This window comes from Nanorana parkeri, unplaced genomic scaffold (genome assembly GCF_000935625.1).
Source record: "Nanorana parkeri isolate BGI_ZX_2015 unplaced genomic scaffold, ASM93562v1 scaffold931, whole genome shotgun sequence".
Taxonomy (NCBI): Eukaryota; Metazoa; Chordata; class Amphibia; order Anura; family Dicroglossidae; genus Nanorana; species Nanorana parkeri.
The window spans coordinates 199,740-225,980 of NW_017307199.1; the positions used below are offsets into that span (position 1 = coordinate 199,740).

Genomic DNA, 26,241 nt, shown 5'->3' on the forward strand with positions numbered 1-26,241 from the left:
GCTAAGGCTTTTGATACGGTACCTCATAAACGCTTACTATACAAGCTAAGAGCTATGGGCATAGATGGAAGGGTGTGTACATGGATAGAGAACTGGCTAAAGGAACGGGTACAGAGAGTATCAATAAATGGTGCCCTTTCAGACTGGGCTAGTGTCATTAGCGGTGTGCCTCAGGGGTCTGTGCTGGGTCCCATGCTTTTCAACCTGTTTATTAACGACATCGGGGACAGAGTACACAGCGATATCTCAGTGTTTGCTGACGATACCAAAATTGGGAGGGTTATAGAAACAAACCAAGACATTAACATTAAACATTACAAGAGGACCTGGATAGAATAGGGGAGTGGGCAACTTTATGGCAGATGAGGTTTAATGTCGATAAATGCAAGGTTATGCACTTTGGGATAAAAAACAAGCAAATGGGTTATACAATAATGGGTATGCCGCTAGGGAAGTCTGAAATGGAGAAAGATTTGGGGGTCACTGTAGACCATAAACTCAATAATAGATTACAATGCCAGGTTGCGGTAAGCAAAGCTAGTAGAGTCCTGTCCTGCATCAAGAAGGGAATGATTTGCAGGGATAAGTCTATAATTTTGGCACTTTACACATCACTGGTTCGGCCTCACCTGGAGTATGCGGTGCAGTTTTGGGCACCGGTACACAGAGGGGATGTCCTTCCTTGAACTGGAGAAAGTCAACCGAAGGGCGACCAAACTCATCAAGGGGATGGAGGACAAGAGCTATGAGACACGGTTACTAAATTTAAATATGTTCACGCTGGAATTAAGGAGATTAAGGGGGGACATGATTTTCATGTACAAAATGTTCTATAGTCAGAGCGACATTAGCAACAAACTATTTACGATTAATTCCGTAACAAAGACTAGAGGCCACCACCTGAAACTGGTAGAAAAAAAATTCAAACACAAGGGGCGAAGGGGGTTCTTCTCAGTTCGAGCGGTTAGGGGCTGGAACTCGGTGCCACAAGCAGTGATTTCGGCTAATAGTGTGGTATCGTTCAAGAAGCTTTTGGACGATTTCCTGAGAAACGGTAATATACAGGGGTACAGGTACTCCTAATAACGAGATGACACAGGGACCCATACACACACACACAATAGGTTGGACTTGATGGACATGTGTCTTTATTCAACCTCAAATGCTATGTAACTATGTAACCCAAACCTCAGGAACTCCTCATCTTTCTGGCAGATGGTACTGCCCTCAAAACCGGACCTGTTACCCTGGAGACCATTCCAATCTCCGCCCAAGTCACGCCAGAGCACAGTGAGCTACTTCGTTTGGATATTATATCCTCACCCTTGTCCCCTGTCATACTGGGAATACCATGGCTCCAGGTCCATAATCCATTAATTGATTGGAGCACTGGGGCGATTTCCTTCCGATCTCCCTATTGCCTGCAGAACTGCTCGCGACCTGTTATTGCTCAAAACCTGGCCCTCTGTCAACCCATCCGGGACCTTGAATTGAGACAAGGTGATCCCCTCTGTTTTTCACGAATTCCTTGACGTTTTTGACAAACGGAATGCGGATACTTTACCTCCGCACCGGGCATATGATTGCCCCATCGATTTATTACCTGGAGCTGCCATTCCTTTTGGGCGCATCTACCCACTATATGAACCAGAACTGGCAACACTCAAAGGGTATATTGAAAACAATTTAAGCAAGGTCTTTATCCGCCCGTCCACTTCACAGGCTGGGGCCGGTATTTTCTTTGTGGAAAGGAAGGACCACACTCTCCGGCCCTGCGTGGACTACCGTGAGCTTAATCTCATCACTATCAAGAACCGCTACCCTCTTCCCTTGATTCCGGAACTGTTTCAGCGCCTCCGTTCCGCAACCATCTTTACCAAGTTGGATCTACGGGGTGCATATAATCTCGTCCGTATCCGGGAAGGGGATGAGTGGAAGACAGCTTTTCGTACCCGGTTTGGGCATTACGAATACCTCGTAATGCCCTTTGGCCTGTGTAATGCCCCAGCTACTTTCCAGCAGCTGGTGAACGATGTCTTCCGAGAATTCATTGACCTCTTTGTCATCGTTTATCTTGATGATATGCTCATCTTTTCGGCCTCCCTAACTCTGCACCGGACGCATGTGAAGCAGGTGCTTTGCCAACTTTGGCAGCATGGCCTATACGCTAAAGCCGAAAAATGTGAGTTTGAGCAGTCATCCATTCATTTCCTCGAACTGGTCATCTCAGCTACCGGCATTTCCATGGACCCGCAGAAAGTGTCCGCTATCCTGGAATGGCCTTCCCCTACTGACAAGAAGGGTGTGCAGCGTTTTGTGGGGTTCGCCAATTTTTATAGACGGTTCATTCGGGATTTCTCCAAAATCATCACTCCAATTACGCAACTTACTAAAAAGATGACACACTTCCAGTGGCCTGCAGACGCGCAAACCGCCGTCGACCAGCTGAAGCTCTGCTTCACATCCGCCCCCATCCTGAAACACCCAGATCCCGCACTACCATATGTGTTGGAGGTGGATGCTTCCGAGGTGGCAGTAGGGGCAGTGTTATCCCAATGCCAGGGCCTGAAAACACTTCTGCACCCCGTGGCATTCTTTTCAAGGAAACTGATCACCGCAGAGAGGAACTATGATGTCGGCGATCGAGAACTCCTGGCCATTAAGTTGGCACTAGAAGAATGGCGATATCTCCTAATAGGGGCAACCCATCCAGTTCTGATCTACACTGATCATAAGAACCTAGAATATCTAAGATCTGCCAGACGTTTAAGACCTCAGCAGGCCCGATGGGCACTCTTCTCCCGGTTTCGCTTCCACATAACCTATTGCCCTGGATCACGCAACGGAAAACCTGACGCCCTGTCCCGCATGTCCTCGATGCCCGATGCCCGATGCCCTTATGCAGCCTGACACTATTCTCCAGACCAACCAATTTCTACTTCTGCAGGCCGACCTGCTCTCTCGCATCCGACAGGCATCTCGGGACACACCACCTTCCGGCGCCTGGAACTTGTGCCAACAAGATGACCTGTACCTCCGGGACGGAAGGGTCTTCGTCCCCGAATCAGTCCGATCTGCTGTTATCGGGCAATGCCACGATACTCCCTTGGCAGGACACTTTGGTGGCCGCAAGACAGCGGACCTAGTACGGCGCTCATTTTGGTGGCCTACCCTGAACTCGGATTGTCGGAAATATATTGCGGCTTGTACCAGGTGCATCCGCAGTAAGGGCCGTTCCTCCCGTGCCTGGGGCCTCCTACGGCCACTTCCGATTCCAGTCCGTTCCTGGACCGCTATTTCAATGGATTTCATTGTAGAACTGCCACCCTCGGAAGACTGCATGGCAATCTTTGTCGTTGTGAATCGCCTCTCAAAAATGGCCCACTTCATCCCGATGCGGAGGGTTCCCACGGCAGAGACCCTGGCTCGCACATTTATCAAGGAGGTGGTGCGCCTTCACGGAGTTCCCACCGATGTGGTGTCCGATAGAGGAGTTCTGTTCACCTCCAGGTTCTGGAGAGCGTTATGCGAAGCAGTGAACATACGTTTAAGTTTTTCAACTGCATACCGTCCTCAGACTAACGGTCAGACTGAACGGACGAACCAGACCCTGGAGCAGTATCTGCGATGTTTCTCCACGTTTTCCCAGGATGATTGGGTTTGCCTTTAATAACTCTGTACATTCAACCACCCGACAGTCTCCATTCTTCTCGAACTACGGTTACCATCCCGTCTTCCTACCGACAAGGGTACCAGATTCCACAGTACCAGCCGCTCAAGAAACTGTGGAGTTTCTCCACACTAATTCTGTCCTCCTGCAGCAAACGATTGCCAAGGCCCAGAAAGACGCCAAGAGGGCTTTCGACCAGACTCGCAGGGGTGACCTGGAATTACAAATCGGAGACTTGGTGTGGCTATCCACCCGTAATCTCAAATTAGCTTGCCCCTCCAAAAAACTGGGTCCCAGATTCATTGGGCTGTTCCCGGCGGAACGCAAGATCAATCCGGCTGCCTACCGACTAACCTTACCAGAAGCCTACGGAATCCACCCTGTTTTTCATGTTTCCTTGTTGAAACCTACTGTTCCGGATAATTTCCAGACACTTCTGGACCCATTTTGGTGAATGGCGAAGAGGAGTATGAGGTAGAGGATGTCTTGGACTGCCGGAACCGCAAGGGAGGTCCTTCTTATCACTTCAGGCCTGCACCACGGTACGTAACAGTATTCTTCACGATTCTGGATGCAGCAGGAGGTCCCAAAAAAAAGTGCAGATTCAACACGTGACCTCTCTTAGCAAAACAGATATTAAAACAAGTTTAGGCCTGAGTTGTTATTGTTGCAGTGTGTTGTACATTTTGTGAAGGTTTCTGGGGATCCATTCCATAGGATGATTATGTTGTCTATGTACCTCCCGTAATAAATCGGATGTTCTGCAAAGTGGTTGTTTACCCATATGTGGAGCTGTTCCCAGTTGCCCATGGTGAGGTTAGAATAACTAGGGGAATAATTGGCTCCCATGGCCATCCCTTGGATCTGTAAATGGAATTTATTGAGGAAGGAGAAATAGTTGTGTTCTAATGTGTGAATTGAGCATGTTTGTGGTTGAGAGCTGGTGTTTTGATAGATAGTATTCTATTGCTTGGAGTCCTATGTGATGTGGGATGAATGTGTAGAGTGAACATGCGTCCAGGGATACACAATGGTATGTGGGTTCAAAAGCGTACTGGTTTAATATTTCTATGAGTTGGCCAGAGTCTCTAAGGTAAGATGGTAAGGGGGTGACAATAGGTTGCAGAAAGAAGACTGTCTATGCTGGAGATAATGGGGCGGCCCGGAAGTTTGGTCTCATGTTTGTGGATTTTAGGTAAATGATAGAAAAATTGGGTTTTGGGTTGGGCTGGACATAGTGCACACATTTTTTGCTTGGTGATGACTGCCTCTACAAAGGCTAGTTGTGTCAATTCCTTAAGCTCTGACAGGAATTCAGGTAACGGATCATGCCAGAGTGGTTGGTAAGTGAAAGTGTCCGATAGAAGGCGGAAGGTCTCATCAATGTATTCTTCACGGTTTTGGATGATAATTCCCCCTCCCTTGTCTGCTTGTCGAATTATAATGTCCTTATTGGTGGTGGATTGCTTTAATGCCTTTTGTTCAGCGAGGGAGAGGTTAGGTTTTTTTCTTATTTTTAGGTATCCCTTTGTTCGGGTTGCAGAGGTTGACGAACTCGGCGTAGGTTACTTGGTAAAATTTTTTAATGAGGGATCCTTTTGATTTGTGTGGGTAAAAATTGGAGGGGGGCTTGAACGATGTGTGGTTCAGCGAGGGAGAGGTTAGGTTCTTTATTTATTTTGGGTATACCTTTGTTTGGGACACAGAGTTTGATGTAGGTTACAGGGTAAAATGTTTCGATGTGGGATCCTTTTGATTTGTGTGGGTAAAAATTGTGTGGGTACAAATTGGATTGTGTAAATCTTTTAATAAAAAAATCCAGTGAGCTAGTGGGGTCTGCTAGATCCCCTAAAATAGCCGGAAGATCATCGTGGGATTGTGTTATGGTGGGATTGTGTAAATCTTCTAATAAAAAAATCCAGTGAGCTAGTGGGATCTGCTAGATCCTCTAAAATATCCCAAATGGTGTGTGGATTATGGTGGGATTGTGTAAATCTTCTAATAAAAAAAATCCAGTGAGCTAGTGGGGTCTGCTCGATCTCTAAAATAGCCCGAAGCTCATCGTCTACCTTGTACTCTATGGAGATGGTATTTCCAGTGGTTATTGCTGTGTCTATATGGTCTGCAGTTTTAAACTGATTGTAGTGTCTTTTGAGGGTAAAGGTCTTTTTTCTTTTTGTCCTAAAACATTTTCCATTTCTTGAGGATTGGATGGTAAGGAGGGAGAAGTGAGTGTCCCTAGACTGTGGGATCGATCATATACTTGTAGGTTGCATGGTTTCCTTTTTTATTAGCAGATATGAGTGGAGGTGGGTTCTGGGGGTGGTTTGTGGTCAAGGGAGCACCGTATGTTGCTATTGTGGGGGTTATGATGGGTTGGTAGTGCGAGGTTGATGGGAGTGTGGATGATGTGGTGACTGGACGAGTTGATGTTTCTGGTGAGTTAAAGAGATGGGCAGTGGAACATGTTTCAGAAGAAAGAGTTGGGGACAGTGATGGTAGGGTGGTGTGTGGTTGGGAACGTATTTGTCCAGAGTCTCATTCCATTCAAAGTTTGCTATGTGATTGGAGGGTTTGTGCTTTAAAGATAAGTGTGGTGGTGGCACGCAATGGGGAGATATTCTTTTCCGGTTAAAGATTTTTCCTTTTGCAGTTTGCTATCTCTAGATAGTGTAATGTTGGGGAGCTCACAGAGCACTTTGCACAGGGACTTTTCCATAAACAAAAGTCTTTATTATTTTTTCAACAGCAGATAATCAAGGAAGTCCAACATAAAAGTAACTTGTCTTCAGCATAACATATTGGCACACCAATCCTCAACTTGTCCCACACACTCCCAGTCTTTTAACAGTTTTAACAGTTTTCTCTTGCAGCGCTGCTGATCTGGCCTCAATCCTCCAGGCCACTGTCTGTTTCCTCCAGACAACCTCAATAACATGCTTACCTGCACTATAGGCTTCACAAACCCGGCAGCTCCCTGCTGCACTAGCCTCCACTCTGACTCCTGGGTGGAGTTCTCCTGTCTCCCAGGTGGGGCCCTCAACACATTCCAGCACCCTCTTCCAAAGGGCTGTACACTGGTGCACAATTAGGTGCTGGTCGCTACTAACCCATGGACCCAGGAATGGAGATTTCGTCCCACCCAGAGCCCTAAGAAATCTCCTGGCTCCAGGATCCCAACTATGATCCAGAAAACCTGGAAAGTACTGAAAAGCCAGCTCTTTCCTGGTAGAAGCAATTGCTTCCTGGAGTCACTCATCCCCTCTGGCTGAGAATCCTTTAACAATGTTGTATTGCCATGCCATCCACAATAATTTTTTGGATTTGCCAAAGATGATATTGTCTTCATGCTTGTTTTTATTTAGGGAGAGTGACCATTTTGTTAAGAGGTAGGAAGTGCTAAATTCTTTGGTTATTTGTTTCTGCAGGTGCCTGATTTTGGATTGTATATTGTTTAGTTTGCGTTTTCGTTGTTTGATGATCCATTTGGTAGTACAAAATTCGGCAATCCATTGCTACTCTATTTGTAGGTCTGTATCAAGGAAATCACATTATTTTTTATTCCGAGGCCTCTTGGTGAGATTTTGAGGTTGAGATATTTGTGAAGGAAGACTATATCCCACCATTGTAGGTTTTCGCTATGAGTCAGGTTTTGTAGTTTTATGAACTCCTTACGCATGGCTAATTCATGTAATGTAGCATGTGGTGTTTTTTTTGGGGCTTGATGGAAAAGAGGGAAAGTATGGGTATGGTTCTGGGTGATGACAGCATGGGAGGGTGAACGTCAGATGTGAAGGGTAGGTTCAGGGGGAAATGGGCTTCTGTGGAAGGTTCTGCTGGTGTGGAAGACATTGTTTCAACCTTGGTTGCTGCAAAACCTGACCCATAGCGAAAACCTACAATGGTGATATCTAGTCTTCCTTCGCAAATGCCTCAACCTGAAAATCTCACTAAGAGATTACCATCCGATCCTCAAGAAATGGAAACATTTTTAGGACAGGGCAACGCGCACCCACCAAAATTAAAAAGAAAAAAGTAAAGAAGGGCAAAGGGAGGAGGAACCAATTTATCACACAACAAAAAAAGAAAAGTTAACCACAGAAAAACATCTACTGGAAAAATGTTCAACCTGTCCAACCACTCATTGACAACACATGAAGAATCCCTCCTCAAAAAGGCCTAAACCTCACCCCCGATATCAAACCTAATTCTTTCACTCTGTTCAAAGACTTAAATTAATTCCTCAGACACCTTACCCTCAAAAGACACTACAATCGGATTAAAACTGCAGACCCTGAAGACACAGCAGTAACCACTGGTAATACCATCTTCCCCCTTTCCACAGACTTCGAGGTAGACAATGGTAGACAATGTTGTTCTGCTATTTTAGAGGATCTAACAAACTCCACTAGCCCGTCGGATTTCTTATTAGAAGATTTACACAATCCCACCATCATCCACACATCGCTCAATCCTCCCTCCAATTTTTACCCACACAAATCAAAAGGATCCCTCATCAAAAATTTTTACCAAGTAACCTACGCCGAGTTCGTCAACCTCTGCAACCCGAACAAAGGGATACCTAAAAATAAGAAAAAACCTAACCTCTCCCTCGCTGAACAAAAGGCATTAAAGCAATCCACCACCAATAAGGACATTATAATTCGACAAGCAGACAAGGGAGGGGGAATTATCATCCAAAACCGTGAAGAATACATTGATGAGACCTTCCGCCTTCTATCGGACACTTTCACTTACCAACCACTCTGGCATGATCCGTTACCTGAATTCCTGTCAGAGCTTAAGGAATTGACACAACTAGCCTTTGTAGTGGGAGTCATCACCAAGCAAAAAATGTGTGCACTATGTCCAGCCCAACCCAAAACCCAATTTTTCTATCATTTACCTAAAATCCACAAACATGATACCAAACTTCCGGGCCGTCCCATTATCTCCAGCATAGACAGTCTTCTTTCTGCAACCTATTGTCACCCCCTTACCATCTTACCTTAGAGACTCTGGCCAACTCATAGAAATATTAAACCAGTACGCTTGGGAACCCACATACCATTGTGTATTCCTGGACGCATGTTCACTCTACACATTCATTCCACATCACATAGGACTCCAAGCAATAGAATACTATCTATCAAAACACCAGCTCTCAACCACAAACATGCTCAATTCACACATTAGAACACAACTATTTCTCCTTCCTCAATAAATTCCATTTACAGATCCAAGGGATGGCCATGGGAGCCAATTATTCCCCTAGTTATTCTAACCTCACCATGGGCAACTGGGAACAGCTCCACATATGGGTAAACAACCACTTTGCAGAACATCCGATTTATTACGGGAGGTACATAGACAACATAATCATCCTATGGAATGGATCCCCAGAAACCTTCACAAAATGTACAACACACTGCAACAATAACAACTCAGGCCTAAACTTGTTTTAATATCTGTTTTGCTAAGAGAGGTCACGTGTTGAATCTGCACATTTTTTTGGGACATCCTGCTGAGCAACTGAGAGTGTTCCAGGAGATGCACAGTTTGATCATGAATATTAATAATATCCTGTGGTTTCATTTTTATCTTTGCTTATCAATATTATTGCATATTTTGATCCTTATTATTTATTGTCACCAGTTATATTTTCATCATTATTTTGCACTGATTTTAGTTATTAAATATATATTTTGCACATTACTGCTTTTTATTTTGTCTTCAAATGAGCGCAAATAAAGAACTCAGCTTATCAGTTAATTTGTGAAAATTAGTAGGGAAGTCCTTCTTTGTCAGGATCCAGAGCACCCCCAGGTGGCACTGGAGCCAGGTCCTGTAGTTCCTGTGCTCGCCTGCGGGTGTCTCCAGCAGCCAGGAACTGTCAGGAAACTGCAGCTCCAGTACTCACCTGCGGGTGTGCGTCGCCTGCACCTGACTGACTCCCCTGGCCTGTGCCTTGGAACCTGAGCCCTGCTACCTGAACCCTGCTTCCTATCTGCAACCCTGTCACCGACCCGGCTTGTTACCCAACCACTCTCCCTGAATCCTGTTCCTGTACCGCGCTGCCCTCCTGTTAACGACCCGGCTGGTACCTGACCACTATCCTTGTATCCTGAAGCCTGCCGTATATCTGCAGGCCTGTTACCCCTCCTTGTTGCTATTCCCCCTGGCTGTAGGTGTGTGTTTGTCCCAACGGTGGGTTTGTTACTTCACTGCTAAACCTGTGGGGGCTTTGAGGGGGTTTGTAGTTTTGTTGATGTGTAACAAATAAACTGTGTGCATAGAATCCTTTCCTGTGTGGGCATATTAATTTGGTCACCCTGCGTGGGTACCTACATGTGGTGTGAGGACGCCTGTGCATGGTACCCTGACATTCTTATAGCTGTAGTGTGCAAACTCCCAGTGACTGTGAAACACACAGCACTCACCAGACTTTCATATTCAAAGAGGCATACCAATCCCGGATTGCAATCATAGTGAACGTTTGCTCCTCCACTCGCAGAAGGAACTACCTGCTCGACCCTGTGCTCTTTCACAAGAAAGCTTCAGGTTCAGGTGTGGTTGTTTAAAAAATGTACCAGTTCCCCGGAGAGGATAATAAACACATAGTGTAATATGCCAAAACAGGTTGTTATTTAAAAAACGTTTAAAAGACACTTACAAGGTTCCCAGAAACAAACGCTTTTTCAAAAAATATTCCAATCCTTTCTATTGAAAGATAGAAATTTATAGAGATCCATTTCAGGAATAGCCAAATTCCAGATGTCTCCTTCCTACAGGCAACACCTACCTCCACCTTACGTAGACAGGAGGATAACACCATATGTGTGCCCCCTGAAAGATTTAGAGATATCTGCCTGGAAGGTGATGATCATACTATTCACCTCCATCCAGAAAATACTGACTCTACTGTGTTCAGTGAACTTGCACAATTCCTAGCAGTGATTGAATAGGCGAATAATGCTATGTTCCTCCCCTTACAGGTTAATGACATGGCAAGAACTAAAAGGGCAAAACTCTGGCAAGAACTAAAAAGGGCAAAATTCTTACAAAATAAGAATTGTCAATGGTGATTTTGTGGATAAATGGGTTCATATTAATCAATTGTGTGCTTGTCATCCTAGGTCTCAACTGAGAATACTTGAAGGTAATGAAGATGATTCCTAATTAGTATCTTAAGAGAATGTGAATATAATGATTTAACATTGTGATGATTCACTCTCAACATCCAGATATTTATATCTTGAGCTTCTACACAGTATTATAATGGCCCTGCCAATCATTGCAAAATACCATGATTATGATGATTCTCAAATAATTCTTAGTTAACTAGAGAATAGACAACCAATCGCTATATAAATATACAGTATAAAGCATAGCTAGAAAATGTATATATCAATTGATAAGAATATGTATTCATACTATCTGTTTCTTCAATAGAAAAAGATTAATGGTCCAAACCAGATTGTTATTTGGTAAAGATGTTGATGACTACTAAAGACACAGCGATCGTTTGGATGACCTGACCCTTGGTGCCCAGTTCGGGATGGAACCCGTTTATCAAACCAGACCTATCATCAGGAGTCATGCCAGGATTCTTACTGATGGAAGAATATTATCCGAGGAGATCTTTGGGGAATTCAACAGAAAACTTTAGAATTTTTCTCTATCCAGAACAGGGATAAAGAAAGGCCACATCTACTGTAATACATGACGTAAATTCTGACCTTTTTCCAAGATATGTAGAAGGTTGTTCATCTGAATACCATGGTAAAAAAGGGGGGATATGTCAGAACTATTGTGTGCTAAAAGGAAGAAACTGTAAGGCCTAAACCTGATATATCCAATTAAAAATAACCCACTTTCAGGTATGCAAAGGCCCGAAAAGGGGGGGGAGATTAAAAACACATTGTATTGTCACACTTGATAGATTTGCTACTAGAATAGCCATAATACATATGATAACACAGTAGGTTACAGTGGTCTTAATTATTCATATATGATTAAGCAGATAAGAGTTTTTCTTTGGATACCCAAACATGTTTTGCCTAAACAAGGCTTCCTCAGGAGGATATTAATCCTAAAGAAAACTGAGCAATATGTAGCAAGTCAATAAGTGCATCAATAGATATTTATATATTTGAACATGGACAACAAAGAAAAAACATGATACAGGGAAAGATACATATACATAATACATATGTGTAAAGCAGTAAATAGACACATAAATGAGTCCTGATAGTTGGAAAATATACCGTATATACTCGAGTATAAGCCGAGATTTTCAGCCCATTTTTTTGGGTGAAAAGTGGATCACTCCAAACACTGGCACTTCTCGAGACCCCTTGGTTTGTGTTTTTTCCTTGCTGCTCCCTCCACCCTTCACAAAATTGAATTGATTTGCATTGACAATATGATCATCTGAGACCATGCATGATCAAAATTAAAAGCATAATAAGCCCTGTGAAGCAATTTAAATTGTATTTCCCTCCACAAGTCACAAGTGGTGATTTTGCGAACTCTGTGCCATTTTGCAGTAAGTGTGTCTTGTGCAGCGGCTGGGGGGAGATGTAGAAAAAGTGCCCATTTCACAATGTCATTGGGGATGGTGGGAGTGTCAGTGGTATTGTGTTCCCTAAGAATGTTGTAAATGTGAGATAGTGCAACCTACAACAGCTAAATTGACCATAACCGAATGTAGGTGGCAGGATGGGCGTTCACGCAGGACGAAGGGAGATTACATTGTATAAACTGGCTGGTTTGGTAGTATTGTAGTATGTAGGAGGAGGGAATATTGTAGTCTTTTTGCAAGGTGCGGAAGGGAATGCAGGTTCCTTGTGTTGATAGAAAGTGTTGGAGGAGGGAGAAGCCCCTAGCTTCCCAGAGGAGGAACTATTTGCAAGTACCTTGCAGGAATCCCGGGGTGGAGGTCATTGGCATGAGGGGGGACACACATCCAGGAATCCCCAGGTATTTACGAGTTTCCCTCCATGTGATGATCGTGTCCTTAAAGAGGATGTTATGTTTACTGTTGGGAGGAAGTAAAGGGAATGGTGTGTGGATCACACCTGATAGGGACCATGGGGAAACGGCCTTCTGTTCCAGAGTGGTATTTGAGTAGTGTGAGGTCTGGAACAACCAATCTCTTACGTGTCTGAAAAGACATGCCAAGTTATATAAATGAATGTTGGGTAGGTTAATGCCCAGTTGTAAATTGGTCTTATAAAGTTTGTGGGCAGCTATATGGTGTTTTTTACCTTTCCAAATAAATGTGAGGAAGGCTCTTGTAAGAGTTTTGATATTCCATCTGTTTGAACAGAATAGGCAAAATTTGCATGGAATATAATAAACGGGGGAAGCTAATCATTCTAATGAGATGTCCTTTACACAAAAGGGACAGTGGGAGATCCTTCCACTTCTGCAGATCTTTAGTTATAGATTGTATGAGTGGTGAGATATTCAGTGAGTATAAATTCGTGGCAGTTGGGGGAATGTGAATTCCTAGATAAGTGATATAGTTGGTTTTGAGTTGCAAACCGTATTGTTTGATCCATTGAGAGTTGGCCTTGGAGCAGTTACCATTAAGATACATTAGTTCACTTTTTTCCATATTAATTTTCAGGCCCGAAAATTTGCAGAGCATATTAATATGGTCAAACACTTTAGGAATTTGGGACCGAGGGTTGGAGAGGAGCAGGATTATGTAATTCGCAAACGTCGCCAATATTAATTCCGCAGTGCCTATATGGATGCCAGTAAAGATATTGGTGGAGGAGAGGGATCTAGACAGGGGTTGAACTCAATGTTGAAAAGCAATGGTGACAAGGGACAAACTTGACGTGTACTTTTTTGGAGTAGAAATGGAGCAGAAAGCATCGTTAAGGTGTATATTTGAGCGGACGGGGCGGAATACATAGTAGAAACAAATTTGAGAAACGAGTCTGAAAAGCCCATCTTCATCAGCACCTTTAAGAGCCATTGTTCGTTGACATTGTCGAAAGCCTTCTCCGCGTCCAAGGATAAAAGAGCCATAGGCCCCGACAATCTAGCAAGTTCCATAGCCAAGATAATCTTTCTGACGTTCATGCCTGCTGAGTGGCCATGTTCAAAACCTGATTGATTAGTCCCTATGAGGGTAGGCAGGATCTTGGCCAGTCTGTCAGCCATGAGTTTGGAGAGAAATTTTGCATCTTGGTTGAGCAAGGAGATTGGTCTATATGACCCTGCCAAAAGCGGATCTTTGCCCTTTTCTGGTAAGAGTCTGATGTAGCCCTGATTAAAAAGTGGGTGGATAAATAGAAGTATGTAAAATGTGGTTGAATAATGGCGACAAGATTTGAGGGGCATCCTCTAGGAGGATTTTGTAAAATTCACTAGATAGGCCATCTGGGCCAGGTGCCTTATCTTTGGCGGATTGTTTGATGATATTTTGGACCACCTGAACAGTAATATCTCGATTAGTGCCTCGAGGTCACTGTCAGACAGAGAGGGCATGTCCACAGATCAAAGAAAGGAGTCACCCCTGTGGGTTCAGAGAAATCAGCCGTATAAAGGCGCTGATAATATTTACGAAATATTGAATTGGCATCGTGATGGACAATGCCCTCAGAGTCTGACTGACGTGTGACATGAGGAGAAGGCCTCTGGCCTTTAACCAGATTGGCCAATAGCTTACCTGACTTGTTGCCGTACTTAAAGAAGGCCAGGCCAGTGGTAGATCTAATTTGCCGGTCAAGAAGCTGTAACCAGTGGTCACATTGTTATTTCGCTAGCAGCCAGCTAGAGCAAGATTCGTCAGAGAGGCTATCTTTAAAGTGGAGATATGATCTCCTGACTTCCAAGCACCCTGCCTTATACTGGTTTCATGCCAATTTCTTTTTAGTGGCTGCATAGGCCAAGATCCTGCCTCTAAGCACAGCTTTGGCTGTTTCCCAAAATAAAATAGGGTTATCAACATGTTGTAAATTGTCAAGAGAATATTCCCACCTCCAAGATTTAAGATCATTGTGAAATTCTGTATCCGCAAACAAGTATGCCGGAAACCTTCAGACCACTGGGGCTGTGGAGAAAATCAGACACTGCAAGAATACTACATTTGGTGCATGGTCTCAGATGATCATATTGTCAATGCAAATCAATTCAATTTTGTGAAGGGTGGAGGGAGCAGCAAGGAAAAGAGCAATTCTGGAGAAATTGCGGTGAACCTGCAAGAAGTGTGTATAGTCCCGCCCCAAAGGATGATAGTACCTCCAGACATCTTCGAGTCCACTGGCTGTCAGCATAGCAGCAAAATGTTTGTCCTATGATTTATTGTCCAAGTTAGGCCCGTAAATGTTAATAATATCCAGTTGTTGAGTGCCTATACGGAGGGAGAGGAGCGACCATCTACCATCCTGCATGTCATGTTGGTGTTGTAGGACATCGTGGGGGAGAAGTTTGTTAATAAGAGTAATCACTCCAGTTTTCCTACCAACAGCGGGAGCCCCATAGACAGATCCAACCCAGATTTTCTTAAGGCGAGGAAAGTTGTCGCTGGAGAGGTGGGTTTCCTGAAGGAGGACAACATCTGCTTGCAATTTCTTAAGGTGACGTAGGATTTTAGATCTCATGTGTGGTGATCTTAGACCTTTCACATTCCATGATATTTTATTCAGGGGGGTTCCCATTGGACGATGTGAGATGTGAATGGCCAATGAATGGAAAATGTAGACCAAAAAGGGATGGGAGGGCTAGGTGTCCCTGTGCCCCTAGCCTCTCCTGTAGAAGTATTTCCCCAAAGGATGATAGTACCTCCAGACATCTTCAAGTCCACTGGCTGTCAGCATAGCAGCAAAATGTTTGTCTTATGTGGTTCCAGCAGGTTGAGAGTTGTCAGCTCAGCGTCGGTCCTCGTGGGGGGGGGACTAGGTACCTCATTAAAGTCCCCTCCAACTAGAAACAGGCAGTTAGGGTGTTGGGATGTTGCTCTGTTGAGGAGGAAATCAAAGAATGATTTATTGTCCAAGTTTGGCCTGTGAACGTTAAGAATATCCAGTTGTCGAGTGCCTATACGGAGGTAGAGGAGTGACCATCTACCATCCTGCATGTCATGTTGGTGTTGTAGGAAGAGGAATCACCAGCACTCAGTAGAATAATCCAACATGTCCATTTATTGGACATAGAAGTCACACAATCACAAGAGCTGATTGGGGGGGAGAAGTTTGTTAATAAGAGTAATCACTCCAGCTTTCCTACCAACAGCGTGAGCCCCATAGACAGATCCAACCCAGGTTTTCTTAAGGCGAGGAAGGTGGTTTCTTAAGGCGAGGTAGGTTTTTTGAAGGAGGACAACATCTGCTTGCAATTTCTTAAGGTGACGTAGGATTTCAGACCTCTTGTGTGGTGACCTTAGACTTTTCACGTTCCATGATATTATATTCAGGGGGTTCCCATTGGACGATGTGAGATGTGAATGGCCAATGAATGGAAGCTGTAGACTAAAAAGGGATGGGAGGGCTAGGTGTCCCGGTGCCCCTAGCCTCTCCTGTAGAAGCATTTTCCATAGATTGAAGTACGATTGATACAGCATCTGTGGGTAACTGGAGAACACTGGTGGTAGGGGTACCCCATGTTGTATCCCCTGTGGTGAGAGAGAAAAAGTGTTCTGGTTCATAAACAAAAAAACAAACTGGAGTGACAAACATGAACTTGCAAGTAGCATCAACATGCCAAAAAGGAGATGACCAACAGGTGACTCACTGTTTTCCTGTGAGGGAGTATTGGGCTCATAGGAGACCGGCTTCACCCTTGGCATGGGGGGTAAAGCTGAGGTAACCATCCTTGGAAAATCTACTAACCGCGTGGGGGTCACTAGTATCACAGATTCTCCGTCCGTCCCGCCTGACAAAAGAGAGAATGACAACCAATGTTGTGTAACAATCGGATCACCATATGGGTTCAAGAATTAGTCTCGAGCCTCTTCTTTCTGGGGGGGCTCTTAATAGGTGAGTTGGAACAGGCGTTCGCCATGTTCTGGACAAAGGCACGTGCCTTATCAGGCGTCGTAAAGGAGGAGAGGGTGCCGTCAGGGTTGGTGATACGTAGTGTAGTGGGATAAGGGAGGGAAAATTTTACTCTTTGGAGTACCAAGGTTTGACACACCTCTTGAAATGTCTTTCTGTGTTTGGTAAGTTCAGCAGAGTAGTTAGCAAATAGAAGAATTTCATGTCCTCCAGCAACCAGATTCCTTTGGGAACGGTATAGTTGGAACAGCAGATGTTTGTCAGTAAAGTACAAATACCTTACAATGACTGGTCTTGGTGTGTTGTCGTCTCTGGGTGCACCTAGCCTATGAGCCCATTCCACTACACAGGAGTGTGTGAGGCCCAGTGCTTGTGGTATCCCATCAACACAGAATGGGAGGAGATCTCCCGATTTCACTGACTCGGGTAGGCCGATCACACATCCTGCGGGACAAGTTCTCTGGGTCAACCAATTTCTCATAAATTGTTAGGAACTTGTGGGATGTAGCTTTAAGGCATGTGCTGCTTTCTGCCTTGTCACACTCTAAGCTGTCAATGTGTTGTTCTGCTGAGGATAAACGTTGTTGCTCAGAATCCAAAGCAGTGGTAATGTTGCCTAGATGCATTTTAATGGAGTCCATCACTATCTGTGAAATGTAATTTTTCAGTTGGGATGCTACGTCAGAAGCCAACATTGATATTGTGATCTATAGTGCAGTTTGAGTGGGGAGTAGGCAGCTCATCGTCAGACTCAGTATCTGTACTGTGCATCGTGGCTTCAGCCGGCAGCATCTTGGGAGCTGCATTCTTCCCTTCTATGTCTTCGGTCAGCGATCGTCTGGCGGATTGCGGGCAGGAGACGAACTGATCCATGATGGGCGGCGGTGACGAGGGAGCCGTGCGGTAATTGCAAGGCCGGTGAGGTGTAATGAACCAGGCCCGTCTGATGGGGTTGGACTGGATCTCAGCTTCAGTATTGGTGCAGCCGATTGAAACGTATGGCGTTACTAAGTTAAGCAATCTGGTAAAGTCAGTAGAAGGAGGTAGAAGGTTGTAGCAGGTTATTATCTGGTGTAGCACTATATCAATAACCCGGTATCTTGTGGCATAAGGTACAGATACAGTCTTTATCTCATAGGAAGTAATTGCTTTGAAACAGTCAATTGAATAAGGTTTAAACAGCTGATGCTGTATACTTGCAGTTTGCGAGGATTCGGTCCCACAGTGCCACCCAGAGGCTATTCAATCAATTGCTGGTTTTCCCCATATGAAGGGATTCGTTGCTGAGGAAGTCACTGGAAGGAGTTTCAGTATGCCCGAGTTGAATGGGAGGAAGTGGCTGCTGAGGCCAGATAGAAGGGGCACTCGTCCGGCCCAATATTAATAGTTTCGGTGCGGAGACTAGGAGGTCCTTGCCTGGCGTCCTACACACTTGCACGAACACCAGGCAAGTGAACCCGTCGGCTTTAATTAGAGGAAGGGGGAGGAGCCGCCTGACGTCTTTGCTGATGACGTCGCTGGTTCCCCCGACGGAGCCGAGGGAAGACCCGGAACCGGAAGATGGGTAAGTTCGTTACATGAGCAAGCGGTTAGGAAGCGGTGATCAGCTGTGCGGCGGGATGGAGAGCTCGGGGTTGCCTCTACCTCATCAGGCGCCGGAACCGGAAGTTGCTTCATATTTTCTAGTCCTGCCCGTCCCGCAGCAGTTCTGGGACAAGGTACCCGCTCTTACTCAGAAATTCACTGACCTTCTATTGCCTCGAGAACCAGCCTTCTTCTTACTCCGTCACATTTCCCCGGTGTGTCTCTGATTGTTTTATTTTCCCCACTCTCCGCACCTTTGCTTTATTTCCTATTCCCCACACCTTTTTAGATTGTCTGTTGCATAGTGCTAAAAATACTTCATATGAATCGGCCATACTCGATGGATGATTTAGTACTTGTACATTGGTTGACCATTAAGTTCTGATATAAAATATCTATTTTTGGCACATTATACCACCCATTTTGCCCAATTTGTATTTGACAGGACTGCTTTTGATTCAAGGGCATGCAAGATGTATATCTTGTTTTATTGAACTTTAATTACTTCCTCATTTCTTATTTTGTCATCACATGGCTGCATATTTCATATGCATCTCACCTTTATTCATGTTTATTGTCTCTTCAGTGTTGAATCGACTGCTTCATGTTTTTTTTGTTTTTTAAAATGTTATAAAGAGTTTATAAAAAAAAAAAAGATTTTGATATTAAATTATAAAAAGTAATAAAATAAAGCCAACAGAATATTCGTTTAAAATGATTCAATATTATAAATAATTATCTGGAAAAACAAAAGGAAGTTATGGGCCAAATTTCTACCTTTGTTTAGATTTTGGTTTAACTCATTTTTTTTGTAGCACCTGCTTAATTGCTGTCCCCTTTAAGAGAAAGATTGGTTACACAATACTGAAAATCTGAGCCTGTATCAGCTTTCCTGTTTGATGGACAACTCTAGAGAGCTAAGAAGATCTTCATTGGCTGTTACTGCGGGGTGAGCCCGCCCTAAGCAACTACTATGAGGAGAGAAACAGATTGAGTTTAGCTGCTGCCGGGGGCGGAAAGGACTTGTGGTAGTTGGCGTCCCTATGCAATAGAGGCACAGCCAGCCAGTGCAGCATAGAACTATAATGCCCAGACAGCACAGCAGAGAAGGGGAAGGGCTTGGATAATCTTTCCCGTGCAGGTGCTCAGGTGGAATCAGAGGGCATTCACCTGCAGCCTTGTGAGTGGATGGATGTGTTGTGGACCACCTGATTATAAGAGCAACAGCGCTGCTACCACTGCCATCGCCATTAGAGACCAAGGCTGTCATCACTGTGGAGAGCAGACATCTGGAGGACCACAGAGAGAGGATTCAATGGCTGCTGAGTCTGCAACCAGTATCCTGTTCCCACCTGAGAGCTGCTGGATGCTGGCACAAGAGGGAGTCCCCATGGAGATCCATCAATTTAGTGAGAGGCTGTCAAGCCAGTGACTTTCTCCCCTATTAAGAGTGCTCCAACTTAAAGGGCCCCAGCATTGCCAAGACATTATTAGTGTCAGGGTTTCTTACCCTTCCTTGTCCAGTTGCTTGCAACATGGCTTGTGCAGTGTTTCTGACACTGTTGTTTCTCTTTGGTTCCCTCTTATGACCAAATCCGTTAATATCATCATTCTGCAATTTTTGGCAAAACTCCTGAAAATTTCCTGTCTCAGAATGATGATGCAAACACCAACTCACTATTTAACCATCAGTTTGTCCATTCAGACTCTGCCCTTGCGTGTGTTCTGATCTACCAAGTGCTCGGCAGTGTTCCTGTTCTCCATGTATGATCCTGGCTCTGGTTGACTGATCTCCTGGTTGCTAACGCTGGCTACTGTTTCCATTCATCCTGCTCTCTGTGTTCCCTGACCTGGTTCAGGAGAGGTCAGACCCTTTGGCATCTGACCTCAGGCTTGGCACTGACGACGTCCTGGATTTTCTCTATTGTTTTTAAACTCCTTATATTTTTGAAACCTGCACTTTAAATTTCTGTCTGGTTTCTTGGTTCTCTAACAATTAGACTTACTTGCCAGTAGTTTAGCAAATGGGACAGGACTGCACTATAGGTGACTAGCTTTAGTGTTGGTAAAAATCCTGTTTGCATAGTTAGATATTATCTGCTACGCAGTATTATTGTCATTGTTACTAAGATTTTATAAACCATTTATTTCCTGGGTTATGGCTCATGATACCAGTTGCTGTTTTAGTCTGTTACCATCATTTACCTGTGTAAAATCCAGGGCTTTGCATTTTATTATTAAAGCCCAATATATACAGTCCACAAGGTGTGTTACTGTGTCCTGGATCTAGTCTGGGTGGTTTATCCTGGCGTGGGACAGAAGAACTTGAACTTCACAGCGGATCCTTCGGCGGTGAGCTCTACGTTTTTAATCCATCTCATTACATTTTCCCATGTTCCTAATGTACCTCTGAGGAATTAAAATATTTGCATTTTGTAGCTGATATATGAATAGTTAGCTTACCTTGGTAATGGATAACATTCACCAAAATCACTTGCAAATCAGAAGGAAGTTCTTGCAGTAATGTTGGGATGAGCTGTTTTGTTCTTTTAGATATCCAAGAATTAATTTTTTCCAGGCTTTTCTTTTTATCTTTGGGTAATGGTATGCCTTTTGACCCATAAAAATGTGAAGACTGGTCATTGAATTCCTTATGTATATGGAGTTCTATAGAGAGACACCGCAAAGTTAAAGAAGGTTACAAAAATCTGATTTTTGTACTCACCATAAAGTTATTTTCTTGGAGTTCATTGAGAGACACAGGGTTTAGAGATACCTGGGTTATGCTTCTGCCTTCAGGAGAAAGTGGACACTAGCAAACAAAACCCAATGACCAGCCTGGTATACCCCTCCCACTCCCAGCATGACTCAGTTTTGTAAAAAGCAGTACAGAGAGCAAGACCATAAACACAGAGGGAGGGGACCTCTTTTCCTCAATGAACTGCAAGAAAAAGATTTTACAGAAAGTGCAACATGTTCATTGAAGGACGCAGAATGCACAACTGGGACATCCAAAAGCAGTCCAACAAGTGGGCAACACAGCAAACAACACACTAACAGTACCCAAATGTTTCTGTTTATAGGTGGGCCTGTCTACATTCAAAGAGCTGCCTGTAGGACCTTAGGCGTAATTCTAGCATTAGAAGAGGCCTGAATATCAACATAGTAAAACTTAGAGAATGTGTAAACAGAAGACTAGGTGGCAGCCTTGCGAAGGCCCAAGAAGCACTTGCATACCTAGTAGCGTATGCTTTGACTGGAAATGGTGGAGGTTTATGTGACGGAATTGAGATCTGGGCACCCCAAAACTAATTAGTCTCCTCAATGTGGTGAAATTTACACTGCTAAACATGATTAAACAAGAATTATATCAATAATAATAATAATTAAATATATGTCTTTAGAGATTCTTCAATTCACCCTAATGACCAAATATAACTTTAGACCTGGGGGCGATACATAAATAAACATGTTTACCATAGAGAACAGAACACATGACAATACTTATTTTGAGCCAATAACAGACCCATTTTCTGCTTGCTTGACTGGACTCTGCTTGAAACCATACAACCAAGGACTATGTTAAGTAACTTCATACTTATTCCATTTTTTTTTTTACTGTTGCATTATTTGTCTCTTTTATGTAACATATGTTCTATAAATATTTCTGCACCTTTTCCTTTAGTAAAAGATTTAAAAAATGTAAATCGTTAAGCTTATCTCTACACTCCACATAAGAACTTAAAGAATCATTGTCTATGTGAAGAGTGCTACCATATTGTAAAACCTGTTATATTCCTGTCTGGAGGGACAGTGGGTAGTACAGGCATTGCTTACGTTTAGAATTGTCACAGCATTTGCTGGAAACAGTGCATATTTCTGTTAAAACACATGGTGGCATCTATTATTTGTGTGTGTAAAGGAGTTAACCCACCTCCAGTGATAGCACGGTAGGATTGGTACTGCGTATCGTCACATATTAGTGGCAGTACAGTGGGATTGGACCTGTCGTTCATTACACTTTATCCTTAAGATCATAAACTTTGATGTTGAAGCCACTTGGAACTGGTATGATGAAAAGCTGGTTCCCCTTTATGGGAACCCTCAGGAACAAGACATAAAAGGGAGTCAGGTTTTCTACAGCTCAAACTACATCCAGACAATGAGATCTGGTCCTTGATGGTACCATAAGGCCAACTGTTGATCCAAGCCTGATTGCAAAAAGGTGAGGGTTCATCCACGGAGTATTTCCTGAGATGAAAATTTCTGTCCTTGCCCCAAACAAAGTATGTCTTCCAACTCCAATGGCAGACCTTACAGGAAGTAGACTTCCTGGCTTTTAACACTGTGGGGATCCTTGAATTAGTGGGGTGGGGGTCCCTCAATCTTTGGGCTTCAACAGCCATTATGTTAAAGCCAGCAACTATGAAGATGGGTAGCAAATTGGTCCTTGAGACAGATAATCTGGGTCTTCTGGAAGAGACCACAGAGCCTCTGCCAGCTTGTGGAGCAGCCAAGTAAAGCATTTTAGGGGAGTAAAGGTTTTCAAAGGATTTCTTTTTCTGGACACAAACTTGTGTTATTTGTTGTTGCACATGGAGGTCAGGAGGCCCATATCCAGTATTTTCCCGCTGAAACACAAGTTGTAAAACACCCCCAGGTGTAGGAACCACTTTCCCAGGTCCAGGCACTGCTGGCTTAAGTAGTCTTCCTGCCACTTGTCCACACCTGGAATGGAAACGGCTGACAAGACTGGGAGCTGAAATTCTGTCCTGGACAGAATCCTGTATGCCTGTCTTGCCACAGCAAGACTTCAGGTTCCTCCCTGATGGTTAATGTAAGCCACTGCTGTGGCATTGTCTGATTAGATCCTCAATGGTCCCTACAACAGAGTTGTCCAGAAGTGTGGGGACAACCAAGTTGCCTAAAGCTTCAAAATGTTGATCAGGAGATGGGATTCTTTGGGCATTCAAGTCCCCTGCACCGACAAGTTATAGAGGACTCCTCCCCAGCCCAACAGACTGGCATCCATCATGAGAATCCTTCAAGAGACTGGGAAGAAGAATTCCTAACTCCGGAGCTGGATTGCTGTGCCACCAGGCCAGAGACAGATTGGCCTTCACTGAGAGATTAAATGGATGGTATTGTCAGGGTTCCACCCTGACTTAACTGGTTTGCAGCATTCTGGTTTGGTTGCCATTTTACCCACCTGTGATTCATCCTTTACCTCAGCAGACTCCGTACGTTGCTCACTACTCCCAGACTCCCTCTTATGGCCAAACAGGAGAGCATAATCTGAGAGAGCCAGATGGGAGTTTCCTGTCTCTGAGTGATGATGTCACCCCACTCACTATATAAACCACTCAGTCCAGTCTGACCTTGCCCTTGCGTGGTCTTACCTGCTAGTGCATTCCTGCTGCTCTGAGTATTATGTGTATGACCCGATCCTGGCTGACGTTCTCCTCTGGTTCTTGCTCCTGGCTTGTTCCTGACAATGCTGATTTCCTGGTTCCTGCTCCTGGCTTGTTCCTGACAATGCAGATTTCCTGGTTCCTGCTCCTGGCTTGTTTCTGACAATGCTGATCTCCATGTTCCTGACCTGGCTTGTAGGACTACCCACTCCGGCTCCTGACCTTGGCTTGCTCCAGCTTATGATGTTTGCTTGCTCCTGTGGACACTGTTCTTAATAAATATTTTAACTAGCACCTTATGCTTGCCTGGTTTTCAATGTGCTCTGACAGATATAGAGTCTGGTAGCAAAGTGTTTGAAGTTTCTCCTGGGGAAAGAGAAACCCTGGCCTCAGTGTAGAATTAGGCCCAAATATTTCAAGTAATTAGTCTGCTCCAATGCTGACTTTCAAAGGTTTAAGATCCAACCAAACCTTTTTAATGCCTGAACTGTCTGGACAACATTGTTGGTCAGCTGTTAGACATGTACACTGGCAAAAAAATAGTTTCGTTTTGATTCAGATTTTGCTTTTTTTTTTTTAGTTTTTTGGGATTCGGGTCCGAAATTCAATTCGTTTCAGGATTTGGAAAAATTTAGTTAGCAGTAGTCCGGTTGAAATGATGTTGTTGGACAAAATTTCGTTGCAGAAAAATAACAGGAAAAAAAAAGTATTTATTATTTTTTAGTCTGCAGAAGAGGAAAAAAAAAAAAAAAAGCATGAGGTTCCCCTCAATTCATACCAGACCCTTTAGGTCTGGTAGGAATGTTAGGAGGGACCCCCAAGTTAAAAGAATAAAAAAAAGTGCGTGGGGTTCCCCCCAAAATCCTACCAGGCCTGTTAGGTCTGGTAGGAATTTTAAGGGGGAACCCCAGCCCCATAAAAAGGGGACAAAATGTGGGGTCCCCCCTAACAGTCCTATCAGACCCTTGATCCGAGCACTGGCCCAGCAGGGCAGGAAAAGGGGGGCAATTGAGTGCCCCCTCCCCCCCTTCGCCTTACCAGGCCACTTGCCCTCAGCATTGAGAGGGTGTCCCCATGCCGATAGGGACAAGGGCCTCTTCACCACCAGATTTTGCTTTTTTTTTTGGGGGTCTGTGGGATTAGGGATGTGTATGACCCGATCCTGGCTGACGTTCTCCTCTGGTTCTTGCTCCTGGCTTGTTCCTGACAATGCTGATTTCCTGGTTCCTGCTCCTGGCTTGTTCCTGACAATGCAGATTTCCTGGTTCCTGCTCCTGGCTTGTTTCTGACAATGCTGATCTCCATGTTCCTGACCTGGCTTGTAGGACTACCCACTCCGGCTCCTGACCTTGGCTTGCTCCAGCTTATGATGTTTGCTTGCTCCTGTGGACACTGTTCTTAATAAATATTTTAACTAGCACCTTATGCTTGCCTGGTTTTCAATGTGCTCTGACAGATATAGAGTCTGGTAGCAAAGTGTTTGAAGTTTCTCCTGGGGAAAGAGAAACCCTGGCCTCAGTGTAGAATTAGGCCCAAATATTTCAAGTAATTAGTCTGCTCCAATGCTGACTTTCAAAGGTTTAAGATCCAACCAAACCTTTTTAATGCCTGAACTGTCTGGACAACATTGTTGGTCAGCTGTTAGACATGTACACTGGCAAAAAAATAGTTTCGTTTTGATTCAGATTTTGCTTTTTTTTTTTTAGTTTTTTGGGATTCGGGTCCGAAATTCAATTCGTTTCAGGATTTGGAAAAATTTAGTTAGCAGTAGTCCGGTTGAAATGATGTTGTTGGACAAAATTTCGTTGCAGAAAAATAACAGGAAAAAAAAAGTATTTATTATTTTTTAGTCTGCAGAAGAGGAAAAAAAAAAAAAAAAGCATGAGGTTCCCCTCAATTCATACCAGACCCTTTAGGTCTGGTAGGAATGTTAGGAGGGACCCCCAAGTTAAAAGAATAAAAAAAAGTGCGTGGGGTTCCCCCCAAAATCCTACCAGGCCTGTTAGGTCTGGTAGGAATTTTAAGGGGGAACCCCAGCCCCATAAAAAGGGGACAAAATGTGGGGTCCCCCCTAACAGTCCTATCAGACCCTTGATCCGAGCACTGGCCCAGCAGGGCAGGAAAAGGGGGGCAATTGAGTGCCCCCTCCCCCCCTTCGCCTTACCAGGCCACTTGCCCTCAGCATTGAGAGGGTGTCCCCATGCCGATAGGGACAAGGGCCTCTTCACCACAACACTGAACCCGTGGTTGTGGGGGTCTGTGGGCTTATTTGCATCGGAGTACCCCTTAAATTAAGGGGCACCCAGATGCCACCCCCCTTGTGAATGAGTAAGGGGTACCTGTACCCCTACCCATTCATTAAAGGGTTAAATAAAAGAGTTATTAAAAACTTTTGATAAAATCCTTTAATTGCAAAAAAAACAGAGAGCCAATTTTTGACTATTCCTTTAATTTTTTTTTAAAAGGCTACATCGATGTAATCCAGTGTGAATCATGATGCATGACGCCCGCCGACCCGGCGAAATTAAAAAAAGTCCCGCCGCACAACGACCGTCCGAACCGA

General features: G+C 44.2%; 1 protein-coding gene across 1 annotated transcript in view; it reads right to left on the reverse strand.

The window, feature by feature from the left end:
- The window catches only part of LOC108795093 (plasma protease C1 inhibitor-like), an 86,347-nt gene that overhangs the window by 57,654 nt on the left and 2,452 nt on the right, over positions 1-26,241 (reverse strand). The window contains exon 2 of the mRNA XM_018566280.1: positions 20,731-20,934. Within this exon, the coding sequence (XP_018421782.1) occupies positions 20,731-20,934 (204 nt within the window). The remainder of the gene's footprint in view (positions 1-20,730; positions 20,935-26,241) is intronic.